The sequence below is a fragment of the Anopheles arabiensis genome, chromosome 3 (genome assembly GCF_016920715.1).
Source record: "Anopheles arabiensis isolate DONGOLA chromosome 3, AaraD3, whole genome shotgun sequence".
In the NCBI taxonomy this organism is placed as follows: domain Eukaryota; kingdom Metazoa; phylum Arthropoda; class Insecta; order Diptera; family Culicidae; genus Anopheles; species Anopheles arabiensis.
The window spans coordinates 84,205,072-84,224,819 of NC_053518.1; the positions used below are offsets into that span (position 1 = coordinate 84,205,072).

A 19,748-nucleotide genomic window follows, 5' to 3' on the forward strand; every position below is an offset into this window, starting at 1 on the left:
TGAAAGTCCCTGTTTGACTTTATTTTTCTGCTGCCGTTATCAATATGGCCGGAAGGAATTTTCATAAATTTCCGATTGACGTTTCGGATCGATATCGGGTTTGGGTGGGTTTTTTTCGTCTTCTATGTTATGAAGATGCTTGGAAGGGAGACATTAGATAAGTAACGTAATACACTGCAATGCTATTTTTGTGTGTCGGTAAGGACACCCCTTTCAAGTAAGCAATATATCATTCATCAAGCGTTATTCACAGCTGTTTTCATAGTAAAAATCTATATTTGTTTGACATTCTTAAAGTAAAGGGTGTGTTAGGATAGATAGAGGTTTTAAAAAAAAATAAGTCGAGGAAAAAAATCTACGTTAAACTCCATTAAATACAATCGTGTACGTTAAGTACGCTAGATGTTTGGTATTCGAACAGAAATACAATCTGACATGCAGAAAATGTTAAATTCAACAATATTGAAGCATTATTACTTGTGTAGCGAATCATTGTAAAGAATCATCATTCATTAAAACGAATCATTGTAAAGAGTACTTGAAATAGAGACTTTTTAGGTCACTGCACTGGCGTGGTCCCGTGATAAAATCTTCTACTCGTACGACGTAACAACATGCCCGTCATGAGTTATAGTTTTAAGTTCCAAACAGAAAAAGAAGATGTCACTGTTACCGTTTGTCCTTACAAATACAAAGTAATGGATTTCACTACTTCAGTTTGCAAGAGATGTCCTAGGACAACCAAAAACAAAAACATTGGTCAATGAATTGCCAAAAATGATCCAGAAACATTCAAAAATACCAAAAATACATTCAAAATCAGTCCTTAAAAGGATCGAAACACTCGTATGCTGATAAAGTAGTAATAAATCTTACAGTTCAAACAAAACAATGCGTTAAGTTGAACAAAATGCTTTAATAACGCACTTGTGGACTGCAAATTGCATACTTTGTGGCGCCTTGCATACTCTTTGGAGCATCTAAATTCTCGTAATGTGCCAGCGCTTATTGAAATACTCTACTGGAATACAATACAAGTGTAATTGTTCAAAGTAAACATCTAAACTGACAATAAATAAAGAGATATTTGAAGTTAAGTCTCCTACAAAAAATATCCAAATAAAAAATATTAAATCTCCAACAAAAATGTGCGATTTCTTACTTCTAACTCTTCACGACCAACCAAGGCTGTCAGAACTCATCATAATCCCTAACATCCTGTTATTCGTCGCTAAAAAACACACACACGACAAACAGTAAGATTAACCTTTCTTATCGCTCTTCCAAGATCCAAACTCTAATGCGCTAAATCACCTTTTCGAATGGCATCTCTACAACACATCTTGCTCTAACAACATCACTCCTCTCTCTCTGTTCCCTACTTACAGACGCAACTGTCGCACGGCTTCCCGTACTCGGACCGGCGCAGCGATTACAGCGGCTCGATCGGTTCCGGTGCCGGTGCAACCCGGCTCGGTGCCCACGAACACGATCCGCTCGCACTGCACCAAGCGCTGCAGAGTGCCGTCGACGATGGCCAGAATCCGGTGATAGACGAGAACGCGGGCTTTATGAGTGATCTGCCACTGCTGAAAAGTAAGTATCAGGCAACAACAATAACAAGAAAAAACGGTGCCAAAAGTGCCCAATAATTAGCCCAACCTCCATCGATCTATCCATCCATCCATCTGGGATCCGTGTTAATAACGCCATAGAACACGATCCTTGCCCAACCTTACCCATGCGTTGTGTTGTGCTGCACGGAACACGAGCTGCATCTGCAAAAAAATACGGGGCTGTCCTCAACGCAAACAAAAACATGCCACTCGAATCTGACACCTCGTGCCGCCAGCAGCTCCGCTCCAGTGCGCACAGAAGCTCAGTGGGAAGCGTCAAAAACTGAAATACCTAATTCCAGCACCCAGTGTGGAGCCTCATATTACACCTTTAAATAGCGGGATATATATATAGAGGAGAGAAGCGGTGGAAAACAGGCGTCGGATAATGGTCGTTTGCTGGTGTACGGACGTCGTTTTTGTGACTACCTTTTTCCTTTCTGCATCACATTCAACAGCACCGCGCGGGATGACCCCGAGTGAGCGTCGGAGCCGTCTAGTGTGCCTGTCTAGGCATTATTAGGGTCGTTTGGGTAGTTTTACGTGTTTGTGCCTCGCAGTTGTCGGTTTTCGAGGCGGCTTTTCTGAATGGCTGGCGTGGCAGGGCTCGTGTAATAACACAATTACAATAATAGTCCCGATATCGATAAAGACCTCTTCATGCACCATGAGGAGCGAGGGAACACGCCACATTTTCGCACAAACCCCGTTTCACCTTTCGCCGAGTGTGTGTGTGTGTATGTGTGCCAATTTCGGGACGAGGGGATCTTCGGTGTGCCCCGAATCGATGATGTCTAAATTAAGGTCTTGATTCCAAATGTTCCGACAACGACGACGACGATCTCACTCGCATTAAACAGCCCGCATCCTCCCCTTCTTCTTGTACTACTCCCCGAGCGGTGGTAATTAATGTTCGATTTGATTCATTCGGTACGAGTTCAAAGCTGGCGTGTTAATGGCGTGCTCTGCTACAAGCTGTTAGTTTTCTCTCGGGCTGGTAATGGGCGCGTGTTGCATCCCTTCCACCATTCCCAAGGGGATGCAACCATGGTCTATCCAGTCCCAGCAGCTTATCAAACACTCGATCGCTCGATCTCTTCCGAATGCTCTTCCGTTTGGCTCAGCACGCTCAACACCGAGCAGCACCGCGAGGAAGTGTCCAGTGGTTGATCCAGCGATATCGCCGTCAAGATTGGAAAGGGATGGTACATTGGAGGTCCACTCGATGACACCCAGTTGACAATATTAGTATGCTAATGAGAATATCTCCCCTATCGGTCGACCGATCGAGATCGAGGGTCCAGTGTCCTAAAGCCCGGAGCCATATATAAGTCACAGAGCACAAGACGTACTCCTTCCTTTCATTCATGATTCATTCCTGCTCTGTTCTGGAGATGCATTCTCCTTCACCTGCTCTGGCTCATTCATAGAACCAAGTTGGATGTAATTTCAGAACACAAAGAGAGAGAGATAGGAAGAGCGAAGCATTCCTAGACTTATTTATTGGCTAGTCAGCTGACCGACGAGGTATGTGTCAACGGAACCCCATTGACGCACTCATTAGCATTTTTCTTCCCCTTAGTTGCGAACAGGGTGGACAAGATTTACTACACCGACCGCGGTCGGTCGATTGCTTCCAGCAATGGGCCATTGGATTTTGAGCGATGCGTTTTCGGTAGTACCGGAATGTAGCTACCGTAGCTTTGCTTCCCATTTGGAATGTGACCGCGCTTCTAGGGAGTGGAATGGACTGACCCGCGGTACAGGTTTCGCGGTACAGGTCTCTGTGGTAACGCGGGTTGTTTTTGCAATGCGAAGTGTCTCGCCGCTATCAAGCCCAGATCCAGACAAGCCCGGCCTCGCAATAGACTCGCCCGGATAGCTCAATTTGTAGCGTGTTTGGCGGGCAAGGGCACTTCAGTAATGACACTTTTATGGTCAAATTCCTGGAGAAACTTGCCGAAAAGTTTGACGTAATCAGATCTCATGCAAGGAAGCCACGCCGCTTTCCCGGAATGCATCAAACCAGCGACCATACCAGGGGTCTCGTAATCCCGGGGTTCGTTTCCCTGAACCTGAACCGTTCTCTATCAGATCTTGGACATCTTCTATCCGATTTGTTTTTCGCAAAACGTTAAAGTGAGCCGAAGAATGATAGGATCTACTGGTATCTATCTATCTTTCCGACTTCACGCAAAGACGCAATGAGAGTTTTAGGAGTTTTATAAGCAGTTTTGTGTACTGTCGCATTGTTGGAGCACCCTGCTTGTTGCAAAATCGAATAAACTGACACTTAACACATACGCCCTTAAGCCGGACATAGAAAACAAACTCCTTCCTTCACTACTAGACTAGACTGCGTGCCCTGTCTACACCTAAACGACGCACAAATTGAGGTAGAAAACCTCACACTCGCAAGTTCCTTCCGCAACCTTTCCTACGCTTTCCTGGCAGCAACAGGCAACGTAAGGGAAATAATCTCACCGGAGCGTTTAAATTAAAAGTGCACGATAAGATCTGGCGATGGTGGTGCTCGCATCTCCCCTCTTTGCCTTAGCATTGGCTAGAAATGGCTAATCGTCTGCCGTCGTTTTGGATTTAATGCGTCCGTAGCCTGCCGCCGCGTGTGGACGTCGTTACGTCCCCAGCAACCAGCAAGTTCTAGCGTTTGGCAACCAAATTGGCAACGATTCATCCGTTGGGGAAGGGAGGCAAAGAAAAAAGCTCGCACCACAAAACTCCTAAACGACGAAGCTTCCAAATCGGGCGGTACGTGCGAAGGTATAAGTGAGCTTGCAGTATCTCTAGCCAACGCCGGCTGGGACTGCTGGTTTGGAGGATCGGTTAACCAAACAGCTTACCAAAACCGACTGTGCCGACCCGCTCCTTCTTTCCTTTTCCTTCTCTGGGCTCTTTTCCAGGTCATCCAGCTGCGAAATTGTCATTACCGTACAGCGATGTCTATGACCGCAGCCAGAGCGGATTTAGATTTGTCGTTTATTTAATGTTCGCCACTCGCATCCAATCGCGCGGGTCGCTGTTGTGTTTTGCGTGTCGATGGTTCATGACATGACGGTTCTATTTTGGATGCGAAGAGAGGCGTTTTTTTTTTTTGCTGCTGCTGCTGCTGTTGTCGGGTACTGCCAGCGGGATCGTAAAGGTGGAAGATTAAAATGAGACTTACAATGTTTCAGTGGGGCGATCTTTCGGGTGCCTTATTTGGGCAGCGGTCTCAGCTGACACCGGGCCTGTTTGTAGGTCAAAGTTTGGGGATGTGTAAGGTGGCAAAAGAAGATTGTGAGATTATTTAACCGCCGTTGTGCGCTACTTGCCAAGTGTCTTTTCGGTAAAAGCGCGTACGTTTAAAAATAAAACAATAATACACGCAATTACAAGACCCCCAAGTCCAAAGTCGTAATTAGTCAATTTAACTCTTGACTTGAAGTGAAGTGTGAGAACGTTACAGTTGAATTTCCATATCCCAAGGGAAAAAAGGAGGATCTTTTGCGAAGTTAGGAAGCCCTAATTTTCACATAGATGAAAAGAGCTGCATTAAAAAGAAAATGTTGTTAGAAATAATACGTTCTTACAGGCTTTCGAGATATTTTTGTTTGTCGATACCGCCGTTGTGAAATTATTTTTAATTATTAGCTCATTGATTTCAAATGTGAACTAAACATTATCACATCATTGTATTACGATTGGCCATGGCATGATGAGTACGTCAGCAGATTAATAAAAAATCTAATGCTGGTGAAATCACTATCACGGTGAGAATTACTTGCTAATATGTTCTAAAATAATAGAAATTTACACGTCTTCTAACGAACCAATCAGTTAACAAAAATATTTGGATATTTTTAATAAGGTTTTAGAGGTCTTTCCATGGTAAGTTCTAATATATATTTCAAATAACTGAATAACTGGAACGCTAATTTTCCTAATGTTTTATTGTAAAATTGATACCTGATATACTTAGAACAATATTCAAAGTAATTTTGATTAAATGACACATCAAAATGATTTAAAATATGCTAATGCCGGGCCAAAAATGCTCCTTGAACGTCAAAGGATTTAGGAGAAAAAAAGGCTTGGAAAAAATCTAAAATATGATTTTGTTAGAATTGTTTTTTTATATTCGAATTTTGCAAAGTTTTCCATGAGTTTGCGTAAAACATTCGCACCAGCGTACACGAATCACAGAATTTCCATAATAAGACAACAAAATTTCCATCACAGAACTAGGTCAAGCTCAGAATGCTACAAATTCCATCCGCCCGGTTTACCTGATCAGCACAGAACGCGCCACGGGAGAATGTTTCACCCTCCTCTATGGAATACTCCGTTTCTGAATATTCCTACCGTTAAAATATTTTCTCCATCCAACCACGCAGCACGAGTTCCGAGGTGGAAGTTGTTAAATGTTCCGCCCAGGAATTCTTCCCAACCATCACGAAGAGTTCAATGTCACCGCATTTTCCTACTGCCATGCGTGTAACCCTTTCACATTTTACTAACAATTCGCGATGCTTCCTTTCTCTCTCCCTTTATCCACAGACTTCCCCATCACCGACATCAAAAAGGATAGCAGCCAAATCAATCTCGGCTCGCCGAGCGACGTGTTCTGTTCCGTACCGGGGCGGCTCAGTCTGCTCTCGAGCACCTCCAAATACAAAGTCACCGTCGCGGAAGTGCAGCGCCGACTATCGCCACCCGAGTGTCTGAACGCGTCCCTGCTGGGCGGTGTCCTGAGACGGTAAGTGGACGAACTTTAAACATTCCCTTTTTTCTATTCTATTCGCTGCTTCTATCACAGCACACGCACTGGAAGTGCCGGAATAATTAAAACGAACGTTAGCACGAACCTGCTTTGCTGTGTAATTAATTCAGCGTTAATGATATCACACTTTGGTAGAAGTTTTAACCGATTTCCCCGATTTGCGTTTATGCTCACGTTTTCTTACTGTTGCGTCTATTTTCTTGCTTTTGTCTTCTATCTACAGAGCGAAGAGTAAAAACGGCGGACGATTGCTGAGGGAAAAGTTGGAGAAGATTGGCCTGAACCTGCCGGCCGGTCGGCGTAAGGCGGCGAACGTTACCCTGCTAACGTCGCTGGTGGAAGGGGAGGCCATCCATCTGGCGCGTGACTTTGGGTACGTGTGCGAGACCGAGTTCCCGGCCCGGCAGGTGGCGGAATATCTATCGCGCCAATACTCGGAACCGCAGGAGTCGTACCGAAGGAAGGAGCTGCTACTCAACACCAAGCAGGTGAGCGTTGGGAGATGTCGTAATACTTCACAGAAAGAAGTTGTTGTGCTAATGCATCGTTCTTTTCCACACGACAGGTCACGAAGGAGCTGATGGACCTGCTGAACCAGGATCGATCGCCGCTCTGCAATACCAGACCCCAGCACATACTCGATCCCTCGATACAGCGACATCTGACGCACTTTTCGCTGATCTCACACGGTTTCGGTTCGCCGGCCATCGTTGCGGCACTGACAGCAATTCAGGTAAGTGGAAGAAGAAACTGACACTAAAACAGCAAATCCTTACTAATTCTCTCTCACCTACACAGAACTATCTGAACGAATCGATCAAACATCTCGACAAGATGTACCCGGGCAACGGTGGCAGCATGGTGACCTCCTCGCTAGACAAGAACAAAATGGAGAGCGACAAGAAATGACAGTTATAAAATTATCTCTTCACTAAAATTGATCGCTTCTAGGGGATTGCGATCGTTTAGTGCTTCATCGGTGGATGGTGTGGGGAGTGATTTTTAAAACAATGAATCAGGATCAGGATCATGCAAAACGGTGTGCCAAGTGGAGGGAATAAAAACGGTTAAAGAGAATATGAAAAGAGAAGCAAAAGAAAAGGGAGAAAAAAAGTCTTTTTTCTTTCTTCGTTGTACAGTATTCAAGATTCGAGAAGTATTAAACATTAATTAAAACAAAACAACACAAAAAACAACACAAAAAGCAAACGGCAAAACTCGAGTTGTCATAAGAATAGGCAAAAAAAGGGTTAAACATAAGATAAACAAAAAACGAGAGAAGAGAAGTGAAAAAAATACAATTGTGATTACAGCAAATGTAGAAACAAAACAAAACAAAACAAACAAAAACACCGAACGAGCATTTCGGGCGAGCAACAGGCGAAAAGCGGGCTATATCACACATGTAAAGAGGCGCTGCAGAGCGCACTGTAGGATAATGCGTTAAGTTAGCTAACTTTAAAGATCAAACGGTCACTTCAGCGACATTTGGTGTGTCGTGACCAATGTCGATTGGTATTATTTTTAGTTGTTTTGTTTTTTTTCTTCCTGTTCTGTTTAATCATACCATACAATTCTATCCCCCCGGGGCCCGGGAGTTCCTTGGTTCTAGGGTTATCCCATCCTGCTACGCGCATAGGTAGTACGAGTGGTATAAGCAGTAGTAGTATAAGTACGAACGAGTATTATGAATTACAGCGGAAAATTAAAGGGGGGATTTTGTGTTTCCCTTCTGTCACTCCAATCCTATCACTTTGCTTTCCGTTTATTATCGTTAATAGTGCTTGATCTTCCTTGTGATAAAGGTATTATTATTTAAATGTGTATCTTTAATAGCTCAAAGACAGTAGTATTTCGGTTCGGATATGGCGCGCAAAACCCCAAAACCAGAAGCGAAGCGTTACAAGTACACTTAACTCAGCCAAAATGGAGGCACCGGAGGGAAACCACTTCTTTTCCGGCACAAAAGCGCAAGATCATGCAAGGACGCCCATAAACTTTCTTTCTAGTTCTATCATCTTAGCTCCTTGACTCCTTGGCTCTGATCGTTGATGAAATCCACGTGCCAAAATTAACCACTTTCGGTTCCTACTACACGTTACTCTCTTCACCCTCGGTACGCTGGACACAGTATCCACGACCCAGTTGATCGCCATCATACTGTGTGAGAGAGAGATCACATACAAAATTATTGTGCCAAAATTCTCCCTAACTGCCGATTCCATTTCGATGCAACAGACGTGTATAAACATCGGGAGAGACTCTTTGTTTTTGGGACAGCAAAGCAGCAGGTCACGTGCCATCGCTACCGAAGCGTTCCTTCGTGGGGCGGGGAGCAGCTTCCTACGACCGAGGATCGCAATACACTTGCCATACGAGAACCTTTGGGTCCGACACACGCAACTACCACCGCCCAAGCATGCCAAAACCCAGGGGTTTGCTGCCCGCGCATATATATATATACCTTCCAGATTCTTTCCCTGCGCCTCCCCACATTTCTTAGAAACGACTTAGATAAATAATCAACCAAGAAATCACACACACACAAACACACTCTCGCGCACACTAGCAGGAAGATGGCGGCGGTACCGGAAACTAGCCACCTTTGTAGTAGCTGTACATTTTAACAAAGCGAACCGTCATATCACACAAAACGAAGGGTTTGGTTCGGAGTATCCGTGTGTGCGCGCGTGTGTGTGTGTGTGTTTAATCCTGTACAAAGACAAATTAGGAATCATATAGTTTACTCTCACTATAGCTCACTAGCTGAAATTCGCTGACACAGAAACCAGCAACTCCCGGCTCTCGGTCTGTACAGAAACATATATAGCAAGGAGAGATGATGTTTGTAAAGGGTTAGGGCAAACGGATCCTACACCAGGTGGATGTAAAGTTTGTATCGGAACACGGAGAACCCGGATCCAGAAAAAAAACAGATATTAAAGCAAATTCTGTGAATCGTTTCAAAGCGTCATCCACTCACATTCATTCCACTTTTATGGCGTATTCCTTTTTGAGTAAGATATTTAACGCGATCGCAAAACCAAACATCCTTGCACCTGCATATATCAGTAAATATAAAAGCATATATATATATAAAGAGACACACGCATACATGCGAACAAGAAAACAAAAACATACCGAAACTGACACATTTTGCACAATCCCGAACATTCCGCACCAATGGCGTCTAACGGTGGACAGGACCCTTGTTATGTGCGTGTGTGTATGTGTGAAAATCAAGAGTTTAACGAAGAAAACAGATCAAACCGCCAATAATCTTACACCAAAATGGGTTAAATTTTGTGTAGCAAAACATAACAAATAAACACACAACACATGGGAAAAAATCAAATCGACAAAACAAAATCATTAACAAATAGTAATGGATGGAGCAGAAAGTAATTGCACACGCACATACAAGTTACGCTGCAAGGAGCTAAGGGAGAGAACGCGGTAAAAGAGGACAAAACAAATGTTTACGAAGTACATTTCTGAACTATTGAAAATTTAAATTAAATAAAATATATATTTTAAACTCACTCACAACGGTGCCTTCGTTTCCTGCAATGTCTCTTGCTTTTATGTTTGGTAAGTTATATCACTGATCGTCATGTTAAGTAAGTGCCGCATGGGAAATGCGAGGTTTTAGTTCGTTAATTTGTTTCCTAAAAGTGGAAAATATAGTGCGACAAACACAGAGCTTTGAAGACATAGTTACTTTGGTTCTTAGTGACCTTAGTGAATTCTTCTTAGATGACATCGACACCCCAATACATAGATCAATGAAATTGACCCCTTAGTTGGAAGACATTATTCTAAAGGTTTGCTTTGAAATGCCTTATCGGTGTCACTCTGGAGACAGAGACGGTAAGTTGTAGCACTACAACCTACAAGACAACCTTGATTTTGAAGCGCCTCAGAAGGTACCATCGACTCTGACTGGATATTGAGTTCATCTGATTCTTGCCTCAGAGTCAGTTAGAGCAAAAGTTTTGTCATCATCTATATGACAGGTATGGACCGTAATCATCCTAGCAATGCCTCAAGCTTGCCTAAGGGCTATCTATAACTTATTTGTTATCTGCTAGCTGCTAGCAGGATAGTGAGTCCTGCGTATGGGGGTTCGGCCTATTCGAGCTGTTAACCCAAGACGAGTGAGTCCTACCACATCATTAATGCCCCACAGAAGCAGACCGCAGATGTAGCAGGTTTGATCGAAGTAGCTTCCAAATGACTACACCAACATCGGAAGCTACTCCTGAAGGTAGGTGTAAAACTCCAAGCTCGGAACTGTTTGGAGTTGCTCTGAGTTACTAGTCAACATTAGAGAAAGCAAATTCAGTAAGAAAATTCCTCATTCTAATAATTCGTGAAGACCCAGATTACTCAGAACTAGTAGTGGGATATCAGAATTGCATTCACAGCTCCAAAATGCTTTTATGCATTGTTAGGTAACCGATTCCGGCTAAGTCAATCACATAGTTCCGCCATCGAAGCCGTCTGGAGCGGTCATATCCGTTAAACCAAGCGTCTCTAGGCGGTTCAATCCGCCAACTCCTCCCGTTTGGAACCGACCGGAAACGGTTGGTAATCGATCGAATTGCCCAGAATTGCCTAGAATCTTCCGAAATCGTCCCGAAGTCGTCTGAATCGTCCGAAACAGTTGGAAAAAAATTAATAAAATGTTTCGACTCACATACACATTTACCGATTGCAGGGAATTTAGACGATTCAGATGATTCCGATGATCCCAACGATTACGAACATTTAAATCATTCCGATGATTACGATCCTAACCAGTTCGATCGATTCCACACAAATCCGAACTCTGAATGAATCTATCCTCCGAAACTTGCTCCGAAAATGTTGGAGCCGCCTGGAACCAGTTCCGCTATTTTGTCAAGTTTGGCCATCTCTAATGTTGACAAGTAACTTCGAGCGACTTCAAAGTTTTGCACCTACCACCTACCTTCAAGAGTAGCTTCCGGCATTGGTGTAGTCATAAGATAGCGATTCCGATCAAATTGATCCATCACTAGTGAAAACTCACTTGAAAATCGTTCAGACTTAATAAAATACGGAGTTGATTACGAACTTGTGCGGACTTGATCGGATTCTTTGTTGATACCGATTTTTTCCGAATCACTGCTAGAGCACTGTGTAATTACGACTTACATCAGATACCTCAGATAAAATTGTAATCTTTATAAATTTGCAACATGCATTTTCGTTTACATGACATTGAAATGACCGGTGTGCAACATACCTGATCAGTCCACAAACACATCGCGAAACATCGCAAGCCAAACGCATTAGGCGATGTATTTTCAGACGGTCTGCATTATTTCGTGCTGGTAGGAAAAGAAAATGAGAATATGTAAACAAATTTTACTGCAAAACAATTGAATAAATGGATGATTTCAAATAAAAGCTCAAAAACACAACGAAAGAGAATGTAAAATGAACGTAAATAAAGAACAGACAGCGGCAAGACAAGGCGGAACAGCTCCGCACAGTACCGAACCAGCTACTGTAAACACAGTGACAGTCGGAGAAAAACATAAGCCAAGAAAAGAAACAGAAATAGAAAAAAAGGGAAAAATACACAGTCAGTGTGAAGGGAGAAGAAAACGTAGAAGAAGCGTACGTTCCCTGCTGCCTTGGTGGTGTTCGTATCCGTGTACGATTTCGTTCCGATTATCGGTGAGATTTGCAGCGAATTTACGAAGCAATCTACGTCGCCGTTCCGACCCCGTTCGCGTTCACCGCCCACCGTCGCGGGGACACTGGACGGGTGTTTGCGTGGGTCCGTTGTTTTGGCACGGATTTGCCACGCTTCCCCTGCGTGCGCTTCGGGCTGAAGGGCCGCCCCACACTGTCGAGAGCGAGAGAAGGAGGGCCTTGGAACGTACGAGCACGACGACGACGACGACAATACGGGAAGAAGTAGGTTTGCCTCGAGTCCCGCAGCCGTACGCGACGGACCAGTGTGGCCAGTCTCCTTCCGGAAAGTGCCTCCTCGCTGTCTACGTGTAGTGCCCCCGACTGGTGGTCCGTGTGAATGTCGTCTGGCAGCAGCAACGTACGGTGGTAGTGTCTGTGTTTCGTCGGTTTGAGCACTACCGTGGTTGCAGCAGCAGCAGCACCCTCGTCGGTTGGCACACTTTGTTTCCGCTGTACCCGAACCGCCGAGTGACGCCTGCCCTGCCCCCGACGCGCAGCCAACATGTTTAACAATTACGGCAACACGATGGCCTCGGACCCGTTCCGGAAGGTGGAACAGTACTCGCCCAAATCGTCGCCCCGTGCTGGAGGGGCCGGGGGCCGATCGCCCGTCGTCGCCCGCCAGGACTCCTCCGGCACGCTCAAAACGACGATCCAGCTAGGCAAAAACCCCTCGATACTGCACAGTGGACCGTTTTACTTAATGAAGGAACCGCCAGGTATGGGGGTAGTGAGAAGCAAGAGTGCGAACGCTCAGCAGCTCTAGCGCTAATCGTACCCATTGGTTCAATTGCAGGGGAAGGCGAACTAACAGGAGCCACGAATCTGATGGCCCACTATGGCTTAGAGCACTCGTATAGTAAATTTAGTGGTAAAAAGGTTAAGGAACAGCTATCATCATTTCTCCCGAACTTACCTGGCGTCATCGACGGACCGGGACACCTCGTAAGTAGCGCTCGTGTGCAGTGGGTTGACAATTGATGAAAAAAAAAACATTCGATTGCTTGGATGACGAAACGCCAGACAAAGAGCTCTGGCGTGGCAAAGGACCAGAAGATCACCTGTTGAGGTATTGAGCTGTGCATCTAGAAGGCTGTGAATTAAAAGTGCTGTGTTTATCCGTGACCAAACTTCCGCCCGAGGCTTGAAAACCAATTGGAACGTCTCTAACCTAAATAGCAAATGATTCACGTTGAAGCTTTTAGCAGCGATGGAGAAGACCCTTTTGTAGAGAATTGTCCACAAAATCTGGTTTCGAACTGTGTTTCTTAATTTGACGAGAAGTTCCCTCCAGGGAACTGCAAGAAGGTGCCAAATTGTTATCAGTGTGTTTCGCTGTGCCCTTCAAATACTGAAGATAGAGGTGGTGAAGACAAAGTGTGTGCAAGAAAAAAGCTGTACCAATTATGGTGTTTAAAAGTATTGAGCGCAATGATCGGCTTCGGGCGCATACATTATTATAGATGTATGTAGGTCAATTAAATGCACCAGTTGAATTCCTATTTTTAAAACACTAGCGCATCCGGAGCATCCCAGATGCATCTACGCAATGGGTGTTGCTGTTAATCGGCTTGTTTAATGAGGTTTTTTAAAGTGATATGCTAAAAAGATGATATGCTCATGTTTGCTGATTAGATCGCTGGACAAGAATTTAATCAAAATGTTTAATTGTTTTTGTTTCATCGAATTAAGGTATGAAACCTTTTGATCAGTTTCATAACCCTTTTTTGAATTGTATGTAATTTAAACTACCTAGTTAATTTGGCCAAGGTATCAGGGATATCCAAAATAATTGCAGGGAATTTTATAATTTTAGGATACGTGCAAAGGATTAAAAAAAAACAGCGCCAATTCCTGGTGAATTTTAAAGCGACACGTTAAGCGAAACTGATTCATAACTTATACCGGGGGACTGATTCCGAACGCATGTAGATACGTCCGATGTCGAATTTTGCACACCTCGTACTGATGCTGAAACTAACTCCAATCCTATACCGGTGTTAGAATTAGTCATAAACCTACACTGTTCCTAGAACTGTTCCTAACCCCTTATCGGTCCTTTAACGGATTCTGACATCATACCGGCCCTGGAATTGATTCTGAACCCATGCCACTGAACCCATCTTGGTGCTAAAACTGATCATGATCCTATTAAAATCTACTGCTACTGGAACTGATCCCAAATGAATTGTCAAGTGGTCCTTGAACTAATTAATATTCCATTTTGGTCACGAAACAGAAGAGAAAAGATGGAAAACGTTCTTGTATGAGGTAGAGCGGATCAAACTGGACACCTCTAGCATCGATATCGACTCACGGTCTTGTCATTATTGGTCAAAACAATCAACAATACGCATAAGCGATCTTACATACTCACTTACTTACTATTAGGCTCCACAATCACGCGCAGTTCCTTTACCAATCCGTAATTCTGATATTAAACCTCGTCTCTGATGCCTGTCACATCTTCGCTGTCCTTATGAACTGCCTAAAGGACCTTTAGACACTGAAGAGGCCTTTAAAAACATAACGACATTTTAAAATAGTAATAATTCTAGGTTTATCTCTCATCGATCTTTCGGAAATTCGTTATAATTCCAGCTAGTCCTTACACAGGATTTTAGCTTACACTCTAGTCTCGACTCTATCAAGATTTCAGTAGCATTTGTATCTTCAAAAAGTTCGCATACTAAGTCACCCGTTCGCACGTTTGTTCCGTCCCGCTACAGGATAACAGTTCCCTGCGAAGTGTGATCGAAAAACCACCGATCGTGGGCAAAGAACTGCTTCCACTCACCAGTGTACAGCTTGCCGGATTCCGTCTGCATCCTGGACCGGTAAGTGCTAATTCAAACACCCAAACAATCCTCTGTGCGCTCTCTTTCTCTAACATAAATGTTTCCCTTTCTTTCTTCAACCGTAAAACCGCAGCTTCCGGAGCAGTACAAACACTTAAAAACCGCACCAACTAGAAAGCATAAGAATAAGCATAAGAAACACAAACACAAGGATGGCGTGGCGCCACCGGAACAGTCCGCGCTCGAGGCGGCCGGGCTGGACACGCACGAGAAGAAGCACAAAAAGCAGAAAAGGCACGAGGACGACAAGGAGCGCAAGAAGCGGAAAAAGGAGAAAAAGCGCAAAAAACAGCGCCACAGTCCGGAGCATCCGGCGGGTGGTGGGGGTGGTACCGCCTCGGTACCACCGCAAACGCAAGTCTATTAAGGAGAAGGTGGATATGGATGGAGGGCTGGTCGTTATTGGAGCGAGGGAGAGAGAGGGGGGCGGCTTTTTGTACCACCAGTACCACCACCGTGTCACCGTAGCAGCAAAAACAAAAACACATACCGTTCATTCATACATAGATACACACACACACCGGGGAGGAAGCGAAACGAACCAAATCACTGTGGAGATAAAGAAGCGAAACCTTTATCAAGAAACCACCGCGGAACACACCTCCATCCCTTTTCCTCGGCTCGTGCTGCTAAACCGGCACATGATGGTTGTACATCGATGTGGCGTGTATCGATATTAAACAGCCACTTTGTTGTCCACGCGTGTGTCTGCAGAGCGGGTGCGTTTAAAGCCGGAGGTGGAGAGAGTAAGTGGGAACACGACTTCCAAAACAGGAATCTAGGGTTAATCTAGGTCAGGAACGTCGCGTCGCGGGAGAAAGCGCGCATTAATGATGGTTTCCGCCCGGTGGCAAATGGTTTCCCCTCGGTGTGGATTATTTTACCAACAAAAAAACACAACAAATTGCCTTCCTTCTCCACCCCAGCACAGCGTGTAAAGTGACACAGAAAAAGAAAGCGATAAGCCGTGTGGCTTACACACACAGAACCACATTCACACATCTAAAGGGCGGGATCGATCCGGGCCTGCAAGTTTTGGGGGATGATCCCGCGGAATCGCTCCTCACACACAAACACACACAGATCCTTCGATTAAGCCTACCTAACATTAGTGCCACTGGATGGGGAGAGATAGAGCGAATGAGAGAGAATGTTGTATATCAGAGGACGAGGAAAGCAGCGGACACTCACTGTAAGATGCATCGAAACTGTTGAATCTTTTGTGGTGAAAAAGCGAAACAAAGATAGGAAAACATTAACCCGTACTTCCACTTGCCGTACGTTTTTTTTTAATTGAGCTGAAGGAAGAGGGATTTGCAAGTTGTGCACTTGTTTTACTCCTTCCTGTTTTCTTATCATTACAGGGTTTTTCAGTTGTTCTCTTAGTTGTGGGACACATGCTTGACTCTTTCCTATTGGAAGTGAAATTGATACGTTGAAAATTGGACTCTATGGCGCGTTGGAAATTCCTATTGGATATGTCCAACAAGGGTGCTAGAGTCCAATTCCTATTGCAATGAGTTCATGTCCCAAAAGAAAGAGTTAAAAAAGTGTTCCACAGCTATGAAAAGTCCTGGAAAACCCTGTAAGGTACACTAACTCCAAAGCTCACCACCAAGGCACCACCTACCACAACCCATACCTTGTTTTGTTGATTATGTGTAATATATTCGTGTAATGCATCTCCCGCACTTCCCTTCCAAAGTCCTCCTGCTAAAAATGCACACTCCACTGAGTGTTTGTGGGACGCTCGTTGCGTGGCGTTCCCGTGTTTTCTTTAATAATCCCACAAATTTCCCTCCTTTGTGTCCGCACCTCCTTATTAGCAACCCAGCACGTTGCACTTAGGAGGCACTCTCATTGATACGTAATTTCGTTTTTGATCCGCTACTATCGACTGTACATTATTGAGTAAGGCAGCAGCAGCAGCAGCAGCAAGCAAGCAAATCCGTTTTCCGTTAAGGTGTACTGGAGATGGGAGAGCGTATCAATATTAAGCGTTTTTTTTTTTTGTTTCGTTTGCTTCTTCTATTTGCGGCACATTGAAGTGTGACATCGAGAAAAAGATGGTGCAGGATCTTGTTTAGGGAAAGGAAAGGGAATTTTGGAGAATTAGGAACAACATTCGCAACGGATAAGAGATGGTAGCGAAAGGGGGAGACAGAGTGTGTGATTTGTGAATGGTGCGGTGTGCGGTTGCAATATCCTGGTGCCTGGACGGGGTTGAGCTGTGTATAAAGTACTGAAAGCGTTAGTGAAGGAGCGACAATAGTGCCCTTTCAATACGCCCGCTTAATCGTAACACAAGCAAACAAACGGTTTGTGTGTAAGTGGGTAAAAACTCAAAGGAATGAATACCACAAAGGAGGGGAGTAAATTGTTACACAAAAGCGAAAAACCATAAACCAACACGAAAACAGAAAATCAAGTAGGGAAATTTAGTTCTTAGCGGAGTAATCAAGGGAGGGCACTCACCGGGGAGTTTTTCTTTCCGTTTTGTTTGCGCAATGTCTGAACGTTCTTGTGCAAGTGCGTTTTCCTGTGTGTGCAGCAGTGTGCATTAGTAGAAGAAAGGAAGTGTGTGTGTGCGCGTGTGTAGTCTGTCAACCATTTCAAGGGAAAGTCAAGCAAGTGTCCTCTTGGTGCACCTAATCTGCTACCTTCTTGTCCTTGGTATAGATGGAGTCAATCCAGCAAAGACTCCAGTAGTACCTATACAGCTGGGTAGTGGAAGGAAGTGGTACTAAGCGCGGCATTACGGGAAAGCCAAAGCAATGAAACGGCGATAACGGTTTTACGACGGTAAACAGGGCGAATGATTCAAAACAAGTACAATTAAATCATGTTTGGGGCAGAAGCAACAATTTCAACCACAGAAAAGGATCGCCTAGGCATCACTTGGCAGGGAATGCATAATTCAGCTACGATCCTTTAGCTGGTCTCAAGCACGGCTGTTGTGCCAATATGCCTCCAACAAGCAAACAAAAATAAAATGCCAAAAGTAGCAATACCGACGGTTAAAAGGAGTAAAAAAGAAGTGCCCAAACATTAAAGGAAAAGGGATTCACGCAAATGGATGCTCTCGTCTAACTCGTTCGTTGAGCACGATAAAAGCCGCATTTGTAGAGCAATTGGCATATTGTCCCATACAGTATTGACTCATTCCCTTACCCACTCGACAGTGAACAATTCAAACACACTCACACCGATCGATTCCTAATGCACACACGTGGTGGTGATGCACTTTTGAACGCTGCTGCACTGTTGTTTCGGTTGATCTGCAAATGCCTTGAATGTGTAGTAATTCATGGAAAATTAATCAAAACTTCCTTCTAACAACAACAAAAAAAGCAAAAGAAAACAAAAGAATGTTTAGACATTGCACACACACAGACACAAAAATGGAAAGAAAAACAGGTGGAGAGGTGGAAATAGAAACAAAAAAGCGGAAGAAGAAAAATGAGTGCTGCAGCAAAAACACACTCAAACACACACAAACAAACAAAAAAAGCCTCTCTTCCCCGATTGTATTTATAATCAGTAATGTGGAATTATTTAACTTTTATTTCCTATACATATGAATATATATATATTTTAGCAATAAACACTGAAAACGGAAGAAAACTGACAAAACTGAAAAAAGACGAGAATGAGAGAGAAAAATGAAAGAGGAAACAGTGCGAAACAGTTGAAACCAATTGCTGAACTGTGTAGCAACACATCCGAAAATTGGCGAAATGTTTCCACAGTAAGGATTGTTTTCGGATATTATGCAGTTGTTTTTCGTTCAAAACATACACTTCATACAGCTTCATTTTCATAATTTTCATTTATTGTATTTTTTTTTTTTTCATCATTTTTATTCCAGAGAACACTTTGTGCCTTCTACTAACCGAAAAGCGAATTCATGTAAAATATATGTATATTTATGTAGGTATGTTTTGCCGTGTGCGTGTGAGTGTGTATGTATGGTTGAGAAAGAGGAAGAAAACGGACGCGACACACACCAAATGGTGTGTTAAAAAATAATGTACGTTGAGCCTTTACATATATATTGCCACAATGTAATTTAAAGATTGGAGTCGGGAGGGTTCGTGATGGCTCATTACGAACTTTCTGAGCACACAAAAAAGTGAACGTTCAAAGGCAACTGGGAAGCAACATGGATATACACCAGAGGATGCATGGCTAAGGGGACAGCCTTCGCGCGTAAGTATAAACCTGTTACCTTACTTTGTAAGCAAGAAGGAGACACTTCTTCTAGAACCAATCATATCGTGCGCACTGTTGTGTGTGTTGTTGTAAGTGAGCGGTAATATATGCCTGCTCTTGCTGAGATCCTGTTTTTAGATACAGATGGGGAGAAGCTGCGTTCTACTTTCTCCGGGATGGAGAGAGCTGATTTTCCTTGATTTGACGAGAAGAAATCCGTTCAACCAACTCAATCTATTTTAACATTTCCTGAGAGTATTGCGGGGAAGCTTTTCCCGCACTAAAAGGGACAAGGCAAAAGGCCACAGATTAAAAACATGTGCACAAAGGCGCACACACACGCTCACACTCGCACGTACATGAGAGCAAAAAATGCAATGCAAGTGTTAAGCCTCACACTTTTTGTTTGTAACATATTGCTGCTGCATTATTATTACACACTTTTCCTCCTATAAGAAAACTGCTGCCGCATACTATTATCGTACTTTCCTCTCAATGCCGACGCTTTACTGACTTGTTTACACTTTTCAAAAATACAAACAATAAACACAACAC

General features: G+C 43.8%; 2 protein-coding genes across 7 annotated transcripts in view; both read left to right on the forward strand.

Moving 5' to 3' along the window:
- The window catches only part of LOC120902991 (transcription factor AP-2-epsilon), a 134,862-nt gene extending 124,924 nt beyond the window's left edge, over positions 1-9,938 (forward strand). For all 6 annotated transcript variants that reach the window (XM_040312143.1, XM_040312138.1, XM_040312139.1 and 3 more), the window contains 5 exons: positions 1,389-1,596; positions 6,174-6,372; positions 6,620-6,884; positions 6,962-7,129; positions 7,195-9,938. In XM_040312143.1, coding sequence (XP_040168077.1) covers positions 1,389-1,596; positions 6,174-6,372; positions 6,620-6,884; positions 6,962-7,129; positions 7,195-7,305 — 951 coding nt within the window. In that variant the 3' untranslated portion in view covers positions 7,306-9,938. The remainder of the gene's footprint in view (positions 1-1,388; positions 1,597-6,173; positions 6,373-6,619; positions 6,885-6,961; positions 7,130-7,194) is intronic.
- Positions 9,939-12,013: 2,075 nt separating this feature from the next.
- Positions 12,014-18,331, forward strand: LOC120899733 (mediator of RNA polymerase II transcription subunit 19). The gene is made up of 4 exons (XM_040305897.1): positions 12,014-12,842; positions 12,920-13,068; positions 14,853-14,960; positions 15,055-18,331. The coding sequence occupies exons 1-4, from the start codon at positions 12,626-12,628 to the stop codon at positions 15,346-15,348; spliced, it is 768 nt and encodes a 255-aa protein (XP_040161831.1). The 5' UTR covers positions 12,014-12,625; the 3' UTR covers positions 15,349-18,331.
- The last annotated feature ends 1,417 nt before the right edge of the window (positions 18,332-19,748 follow it).

Coding starts and splice junctions, on each gene's coding strand:
- LOC120899733 (XM_040305897.1), top strand. CDS start 12,626: ATGTTTAACAATTACGGCAACACGATGGCCTCGGACCCGTTCCGGAAG. Junction 12,843..12,919: donor CTTAATGAAGGAACCGCCAG/GTATGGGGGTAG, acceptor GTTCAATTGCAG/GGGAAGGCGAACTAACAGGA. Junction 13,069..14,852: donor TCGACGGACCGGGACACCTC/GTAAGTAGCGCT, acceptor GTCCCGCTACAG/GATAACAGTTCCCTGCGAAG.